Source organism: Apaloderma vittatum, unplaced genomic scaffold (genome assembly GCF_000703405.1).
Source record: "Apaloderma vittatum isolate BGI_N311 unplaced genomic scaffold, ASM70340v1 scaffold30612, whole genome shotgun sequence".
In the NCBI taxonomy this organism is placed as follows: Eukaryota; Metazoa; Chordata; class Aves; order Trogoniformes; family Trogonidae; genus Apaloderma; species Apaloderma vittatum.
In genome coordinates, this window is record NW_009704677.1 from 19,746 (window position 1) to 29,233 (window position 9,488).

At 51.4% G+C, this 9,488-nt stretch overlaps 1 protein-coding gene across 1 annotated transcript in view; it reads left to right on the plus strand.

Annotated features, from left to right (window-relative positions):
* The window catches only part of PCDH19 (protocadherin 19), a gene marked incomplete at both ends in the record, with an annotated part of 51,454 nt that overhangs the window by 19,739 nt on the left and 22,227 nt on the right, over positions 1–9,488 (plus strand). The window contains 1 exon segment of the mRNA XM_009865134.1: positions 6,660–6,718. Within this exon segment, the coding sequence (XP_009863436.1) occupies positions 6,660–6,718 (59 nt within the window).

Below are 9,488 nucleotides of genomic sequence, written 5' to 3' on the forward strand. Positions count from 1 at the left end.
CGAGGCACTGCTCCGTTTGGTTTAGGCAGCAATCAGAGTGTCTGCAAAAAAGCCCAACCCCAAAACCAACCCTGGTTTCATTGATCAAGGGCAGGAAAATGATCTGCTGTATTACATCTAATTATAAAACATCAATATCAGATGCTAAATGCACTTACTTACTTTTTCAGAGACTCTGTGTTGCTAGTTTACAGTTTGCCATCTCCTGAGTTATGGGCTTTAGCAGCGAGCTGGGGTGTAGGGAGATGGCTCCAAAGGGAGATGCTGGAGGTCAGATCTTTTTAACCTTTGTTGAGCTCCTCCAGAGGTGACTGGCTCTTAAATGCTTCTTAATAAGAGACAAATTGCTTCACGTTTTCTTTCCGTCTTGCCTGGGCTGTTGACAGAGCAGAGGTGCATCCCTCTGCCCTAGCTCACGCCCTTGGGAACGGCTGAGCTGCCAATGGGGACCGGTGGCTCCTTTTCAAAGGGCCTGACTTGCCTGCTGGGGGAGAGGGTGGTGACACAGGCTCTCCCCACCAGCCCATCAGCATTTGCTGCCTCTCCCCCATGGTGGAAGCACCGGTAGCTATTTGGGTAGAGTTTGCACAAGTGCTTAACCCAAAGGCTTGGGCTCTCACATCTCTGACACCCACCATGCTGGGAGGTCCAGTGCTGGAGGAGCTGGGAGGTGTGGGTCTGTCGCCAGCTACGTCTTCTCAGGCTGTGTCCGTGGTGCTCAGGACCTTCACCCCCGGCTGCAGATATTGCAGATGCTGTCGGGGCCTGAGCAGAGCTGGTGACAAGGAGGAGCAGAGCTCCTCACGTGGGTCAGGAACCGTGGTGCTCATCCAGGCTGGTCTCCGGCCACTGCTCCTCGCCTCCGACCGATGCTCCGAGGCAGCGGGCCCCTCGTCAGCAGCCGGTAGCTCAGGGGCTGATGATGTGGCGTCACGCACAACGGAGGAAAATCTCTGCTGATGTCCTTTGTGATCCGCTCCCAGCCTGGAGCTGGATCTGATGAGTCTCCCACCGGTGTGCAGAGAGCGAGCAGCCGCCTTGCTGGGTGTGAGAGCATCAGGGCAAGCCCGACCATTCCTCATGGGGCCGTGGGGCTGCATTTCAGTGTTCAGTGGGGTTTTGTACCTGCTCCCCGTGAGGAGGAGTCTCAGACTGCTTATCTATTTCCCATGGGGGGAATAAGCAGCTTGCTAAATGATAATGACTTTCCCTCATTGCTGATCCGTACTTTATTTGACCTGGTCCCTACTTTGAAATTTTCCCTGCTTCCCAAGTGCAGCCGGAGTGTTTTTATTTAATTTGCATGAATTTTATATCACCTGCGATATAGTTCAAACCATAAGAATTAAGTGCTGGCGAAATCTGCTCTAACAGGCAGCAACAGTTTTATTGCAGATGCTGGCGCCTGTGACTGAGTGGCCCATGGAGAACAGGACTGAGGATAGAAGAAGACCAGGAGAAGAGATCTTACGAGCCTTGCCCTTCCCACCAGGGAAGGGAGGATTTTTGGGAGTGTTTTACCATTTCTATGGTCCCCAACGTCTGCAGTACAGAAGGAGGATCAGGAGTCCGGTGGTCCTTGTGAAGACGTGCAGCTTGGTGCAGAGGATGAGGAGGTGTTGCATGTTTCAGGAGGATTTTCTGAAACCCGAAAGGAGAGATGCACGTTGCAGCCTTGGAGAAAGGTCCACTTTGTTTTTTAATAATAAAGGGTGACATGCAAGCTTTATTAACAAGGCATGCAGGGGGAAAAAAAAAGGCTCAAGGGATAACCCTGAAAAAGTGGCGCTAAATGTGTCATTTTTATGAAGCTGATTTTGTGAAGGGTCCCTACATGCTTTGGCAGGAGGTTGCAGCAGGTTTACGATAATTTGTAGAAAGATAGAAATGTTTTCACCCTGAAGTGAGAAGAAGGGCAAAAAAACCTGCATCGAGATGCTTTAGAGTCATCTTCCGAGGCTGAGGCTGGCAGAGAAGGATGGATACCTGTCACTTCGGGTCGGGAAGGATGGGTCCAGCTTTGAAAAACCGTGGACTTTGCTGGGGGGCTGATGTGTGCAGACCGAGGAGCTAAACCCTCCCTCATGAGCCTGGATCCAGACACAGTGGTGGAGTTTGGTTTGAAAAAAAAATCACCATTTGAAATAGCTGAAAAGAGGGAAGAAAGAGCAAGAGCAAGATCCTGGCCGTCAGCCTCAAGATGGACAGGCTAGCAGGGACGCATCCCCCCTTACCCTGAGGACCGACCCCCACCAGCATCCTCTATTTCTCCATCAGCCCACAGTGGTGATCATACCTGGATCTGCTGACCTTTCCACTGGCACTTGCATTAATTCCCCTTAAGCCGCCTTTGGACCCTCTGGGGTTTGTTCCTGTTTCTAAACCAGAGAGTGAGCAGTTGTTAGAGCAGCGCCCTGCTGCTCATGGACCTTTTGCTGACGGCGATGTCACACCACCCCTCGATGTCCAGGTCAAGAAAAGTTGTACTGACGTCTGTATATTTTTATTTTATTTTATTATTATTTAATGGCATTGGCAGTCCTCAACCGACAGCAACCGCTGGGGAAAAAAAGCAAAAAGTTTAAAATTTCCCTGCTGATTGCTCAGTTCCCAGTGTGTCTGTTGGTATATTTACATTTGTGTTGCTAAGGCAGCAGTTAAAAGCATTTTTCAAATTAGGCACTGGTAAGCTGTGTGCCGAGCCAGGGCTCTCTCTTTGATGGCATTGACACCAACCCAGCTGCTTCTGGAAAGCAAATCCGGAGCCCAGAGGACAGCAGGGATTCTCTCCTCCAAGAGAAAGGCAGGCTGAGACCATAGAGTTTGTGCGAGGTGTTTTTTGGCACTTCCCGATGTCTTCAATGTATTGTTCTCCATAGTACAGAGGATTTGATCCTGACAAGCCCGAGCATCCTTTCTTCGTGTGACGATGAGCAGGAGATAAGAATTGGCAGCGCTGTGGGGGAGGTCCTTGCCATACCCAGCTCTGGACATGGAAAGGAGAAGCTGGGCTCGGGGCTGGGCTTCCCTTTGATTTCTGCGGGAGCGATGCTGATCAGTGAGAAAGTCACGGTTTGTTTGCTTCTGCCAACATAACGAAGACGATGAGGGCTGGCCTCTCCATGATGCACTTTATGAAGAACACACTTTCATCGGCGCCAGCCAGCCTTACCTTTTCCCTCTTTTTTGTGCTTTGACTTTGTTCTTTGGGCCTCATTAAGAGAGGGAGTGGATCCTTTCCCAATTAAAATGTTGACATGCCGGAGATGTTCTCCTTCCCTGTCGTTTTGCCTGTTTGTAAGTGATTGCACTTTGCAGGATGAACTAGAATTAAATCAAGTGAACTTCAATTGAATAATGCAAGCTATAAAGCAGCCCTTCTCCATGAAAAATCTCCTTTCTTTTTTTACTTTCCTCTTTTGATCCCCTAGCCTGCATGGAGATAACCTTGACAGATAATCCCATGGCTGAGGAGGCTTCTCGTAAACTTCTGGGCTGCCTCGTGCACCCAGGGCAAACCCCCAGCCTGGCGAAGCGGATTTCCCATCCTCATGGCTGTGTCATTCTTCGTTTTGTCCAAAGTCTGGAAGTAATTAGCGTTAGTCGTTCTGCGTTCGCTGGCGCGGGGGATTCCAAGCCTGGGAACGGATGCTGTGACCGACCCTGCGGGAACCCGCTCGCTTGTGTGGGGACGTGCAGGGTTGGGTTAGTGACACGGTGCCGAGCGTCCTGAGCAAGGGGCGACACGGCGAATGGAGAGTCTGCTCGGGAAGGACGTTACTCCAGTCCATCAAACGGGAATTCTGGGAAATTTGCTTGTCGGTGAATGATTTCGGTTGAGCTAAGATTTGTTTCTTCTTTCTCCTGGTGAGGAATCAACAGCAAAGCTCCCGGAACTGTTGGTCAGAGCAGGGTTTGGTGCAAGGTCTGTCTATGGGCTGTGGCAGGAGAGGTGATGGCAGCACGTGTGGCATTTGCTCAGCCTGCAGCGCCGTTTCAGGGGCACCTGTTGAGTGTTCCCTGCTGATGGCCCTGGGCAGCCCTTGGCCCCTGTGAGGTACCTGTATATACTGAAATTTGCTCTCTGGGTCCTCCCACCCACCCGTTCCTCTCCCGGTTTTCCCAGGGATGAGGTGTGGTGCCCAGGGATGAAGCTGATGGGAGGTGGTGGTGGGTGCAGGGGGTATTACGCAGCTGCTAGGCACGGCAGCGAGGCTGGGAGCGCGCGGGCAGAGCCAGGTGAGGCTCTGGGCTTGCTGGAGCCATTCCCACCTCTGCCAGCGCGACGTCATTCAGGGGGCTCCCAGCTGAGCAGGGATTGCTCCAAAACTGGCTCTTATCCCTCCTGCCCTGCATCGCTCACCTGCCCTCAGAGCCTATTTGTGGGCTGGGATCTCCTGTGGGGCTGCTTGGGGCTTTTGCCATGGGGTAGCATCCCCTCCCTGGGATAACAGCGCCGGGATAAACACAGAATCAGTCTTTTTCTGCAGTGTTTAATGTCTTGGGCGTTGCGTATTTTAAAAATACCTGTGTCCGTTTGCTCCCGAGCTCTAACCATCAAAGTCATCCTGCAGGACCGAGGATGCAGGAACTGCAGGGACCAGTAGTTTGTGCAATAAATCTCCTGCGTGACTCTCCAGCAGTAATTACTATGTGAAAGTAATAACTGAGCTGTGCTGAGTGCTAGGCCAACTCCCCCGGCTCGCAGCTCCTTGCATGTTTCTCTCTGGGAGGTTCGTGTTTGGTAAATTGGATATTGTGCTGTATTTCAGAAAAGGTCACACTTAACCAACGCTGCCTTTGCTTTATTATCTTGGCTGAGCAGTGTAACCTCTGCTGGGGTACGATTGGATTTCACGTTCGGCTCTGCTGCAGCGGCCTTGCTCCCTGCATCCTGCTGTTGTGATTACGTTAGCAGCAGACTCCGCGTTCCTTTATTTATTGAGACATTAAAGATGCATGCATTTATTTTTACCATGTTCATAATTGCCATAAAAACAGGCCATAGCATCCCAGAGCGGCTCTTTTGGGAAGGAGAGTGGCCGCGGCGCTGGGACGAGGAGGAGCCACGGCAGAGAGGAGGCAGGACGGACTGGGCTACTGGGAGGGTGCCTGTCCCTCTCCTGTCCTGGAAGGACATTTCTGTCAGCCCAGCGGGATCTGCCCCTTCTGCTGCCCAGGGGGGCTGGTTGAGGGGCAAGGAGCATCACCCGGGCCAGAGGGGATACTGGTGGGAGCCTAGGCAGGATTCCTGCAGGTCTGAGAGGACTTTGGATGGGTGGATGGATGGAGGGATGGAGGGATGGATAGATGGATGGAGGGATGGATAGATGGATGGAGGGATGGAGGGATAGATGGATGGAGGGAGGGATAGATGGATGGATGGATGGAGGAATGGGTGGATGGATGGAGGGATAGATGGATGGATGGATGGATGGATTATAGAAGGATGGATGGATGGATGGATGGATGGATGGATGGATGGATGGAGGGATGGATAGATGGATGGAGGGATAGATGGATGGGTGGATGGATGGATGGATGGATGGAGAGATGGATGGAGGGATGGATGGGTGGATGGGTGGATGGATGGATGGATGGATGGAGAGATGGATGGAGGGATGGATAGATGGATGGATGGATGGATGGATAGACGGACGGACGGATGGACAGATGGATGGACTGAGGTGCCTGACTCATGCAAAGAGCCCTGCCTCCTCCTGGGTCCCTGAAGCCCAAGAAGGGTCCTGGCTGGGCCGTGCAGGTCCCACCATGTCCTGCTGCATGGTGTCCACTGTGACTTGCCACACATCTGCCACCACATCCTACTGTGCAACTGCCACTGCATTGCACCATACAGCTCCCACCACCTCCCACCATGCATCTCCCACCATGTCCTACTGTGGCTCCCACCACAGCCTCCTGAGTGGTAACACCTTGCTCTCTTCCCCCACTTCTCATTGCTTCTTTTGGTTCCTTACCTGCTGCAAGCACCAGAAACCTGGGGCCATGTAGTCTGAGTTTAAAAGATGGTGTTTCAGGTGCAGAGCGAGTTAGTGGGTTTTACGTGCAAATGACAAATTCATTAACTTTTCTCCCCTGCTTTCACTCCCCTCCAAATTTTAAGCGTGTCACCCATTGTTTGCTTTTTTATTAATAACAGAGCCCACTGTCTCTGCAAATGAAATGATGTAAAACAAAGAAAAGTGCCCACATTGAATTCTTCGGCAGGGGATTACCTTGCTGGCATTTACATATCTATGCAATAAATATTTTAACATGTTAATTATACGCTAATAAGAAAAATACCTTTTGAACTTTCAGTCAAATTGACACACAGAGAACTGAGTCCATCAGGGAATTAAAAGCAATTAGTTTTGTAACAGAGCATAGTCACATTATTTCTTCTCTGAAAATTGTTCTGTGGTCACCAGCCAACCTTTTCTTTCTTTAGTGAAAGCCTGTGGAAAGACTGACAGGGACCGGAGTTTCCCGTGCCCGGCTCTGTTCCTCTCGCTGAGATCTGCCTCGTGCCAGGACGCACCTTCCCTCCCACAGGGTTTGCTCCCTGCTTTTGTCCTGGCCCTGCAGACCCAGCTGTTCCCAGGCGTGGGGAAATCAGACTTGTAACCTTCTCCCTTGTTCTTTCCTCTTTCCAGACTGAAAACTACTCCTTCGATTCCAACTACGTGAACAGCAGAGCTCATTTAATAAAAAGGTACGTGGGCTTGCTTGAAAGCGCTTAGGTTTGCCCAGCCAAATCCTGATTATTTAATGTTCTTCCTTACTGCGTTAGATACTACTTACTTTTCTGAATATGCAAAACGTTTTGAGAGTAATCATTTGATTTGAAAAACAGTATTTACTTCCTACCAAGTCCCATTGCTCTTGGTTTGTAATAAAGGCAAGTCATTTTTACTTTGGCTCCCTCATGAAGTTGCAGCAAGTTAGGTGGAGTGCTGTTACCCTGACAACTTCCAAATTCATAAAGTTTATTCTATTTGAATGCACAGGAATAAAATGAATGGTGAGGTCTCCTTGCTATGTGAGGCAGGGGAAAGGAAAAAAAAAAAAGAACCCGCTTTGTGTGGGGCAGGTAATTGGGTTGGATGCACGCTCACTTTTTGAGTTTGAATACTGAGGCAAAGCAGCACTTTGCCAGACTTTTCTTCCTCCCTGGGGAACAAGGAAATCATCAGTTCAGTTGCAACCTGGCAATTACCTCTGGGTAAAGTCCTGGTGCCCTCAGAGCTTAGTGGTGGCGAAGAAATGTCTCGGGGAGGTTGATGCTGGGGTTCCCCGGTTGAAGCCCACTGGATGGTGTTAACCCAGAGCTGAGCATCCCGCCAGGGCGGGGAGCGGGTGACCAGGTTTGTCTCTGCCCCCTCCAGCTCTTCCCCAGGCGGGGAAGGGCACTGACACAGCACGATCGATGCTCATCAGGAGGCCGTGGCGGAGGGCTGCAGGGCTGGCTCCCCGCTCAGGATGCGGGCGCAGGATGGGGCCGGCAGCTCTTTGCCCACCTTCCCTCTCCTCCCGGGGACCGGCGAGCAAGCTGGAGCCGTGCCCGTGCCCAGGGAGCTTGTACCCAGGGGCTCTGCCGAAGCCGTCGCTGTAGCAGGGGTGTAACGGAGAGCAGGAGCCGGCCCTGAACTGATCCGAGCAGTAAAAAAATCCAATTATCTGCCTGGTTGCGATCCCATTTGTTTACATCTTAAAAATATAAGGAGCAGGGGAGCTGCGAGCGCATTGTTTAAGCAGCTCGGATTCAGCCAGCCAAGGGCAGGTATATTTGCCTGCGTGGCTCGTGATGTTTAACGATGCTAATGCGATTGCGAGCGGTGGCTTGCCTGCGCCGCGCGGCTCCTCACCAGAGTCTGCAGGCACACTGCAAAAAAGCCCCAAATCTATTAATCTTTCCTCGTTCACACCTAAGATAAAGGCAAGCAGCGCTCCCGCCTGTCGCAGCAGGGCTTACTCCGAGGCTGTATTGTTTGGGAAACGCTGCTGCCGCCGATTCCCCGAGACCTGCCCATCCTTTAGAGAAGTGTCAGCCGCGGAAACATGTCGTGTGGCTGCTGCATTACGGTCTGGTTCACTGCGGGGAAGATAAATGCGTTGTAACACGAGTTGCCTGCGCATTATGAGCAGCAGCTCCGTGTAGGACAGCGTTTCCCCTTGCTTTCTACCTTTGTCTTGTATCTTAAGTACAACGGGTGCCGGGAACGCTGTGCAGACATCTAAGAACAAAAAATATTTTCTGTAACATACTGTGGCATCATTTTCATCCTTTGCCTTTATGAAGATGTTGTAGCTCTTCTATCTTCGGTGAGTGAATCTCCTCAAATCCAGCACTTTAATTAATCTATTTGTACTTTTCCTGTGTTGTCTGCCTGCCTCTCTCACTCATCTACGTGCACACAAATGAATTGTAGATTTGTAGCGCTTTCTTAACTTAAAATTCTTTGATGTCGCCTGGAATCAAAGTCAGTGGCTTCAACAGGGACATCTTTATTTAAAAGGTAATGTTTGAAGGTTTACCAATTTATATGTATTTCGGAGCTCCCCCCTCGTGTGCTTTTGCAAAGCATCAGATGGTAGGTGGTCTGCTTGGTTTCCGTGGAGACGCAAAAGGGCTTTTCAAAGTAATGAGCATCTCCAGCTCTTTGGTGCTTTGAAGCACAGGCCGCCTCTTCCACCAGCATTTCACGCCAAATCAAGCAGGGAGAAAGTTCGGGGCCGTGGGTGCAGGTGGGTCCCCCCACGCGATGGGCGCAGATTTCCCGTGCCGAGGCTGTGGAAGGGTGGGTGGCCCCAGGGACGCCCTGATGGCCGCGTCACCTTGGGCATGCCCTGGAGCGTCACCCCTCACAGGGCAGCGGGGAGGAGCAGAAGGATCCCTGATGCAGCCAGAAATTAAACTCTTCCATCCCTCCAGCCCAGGAGCTGGGGGTGCCGGGGTGATGGAGCCCTTGGGGGAGGTCTGGGAGAAGCTCAGCCCTCGGGTGGCCCCAGCACCTGATGTCAAGGAGATCAACTGTGTGTCAGGTCTCCTTGGAGCTGGGTGAACTTGGGCCCAGAATCACCAGGTTGTTTTTAAAAATGAGAATGGCACCATCCTTGTGAAAAGAAATCCCTGTTTCTAGGAAGACTTTTGGTTTTGAACTTTAAGCGATTAGGATTTGGCCTGTAACCTAAGGGACATGACTTCAGTACGAGGTAATACGACTTGAGGGAGCCTAGTTATGGAAACAGCTCCTTTAACGTATATTTTTTACATTTCATTTTCAAATCCTGCTTCACTCAGCTTTCCATCATACCCCCAAGCAGCCTGACCCACAGGCTCTCACCATACCCGTGAGCAGAAGCAGCCTGCGAGGGGCTGCAGGCTGGAGTCTGTGTTTTGGGGTGCAGAGGTGCCGAGCACGGTTTGCCCCCCCACCCCCCCTGTCTTGGGGTAGCAGCCTCAGCCCACGGGGTGCTGGGGC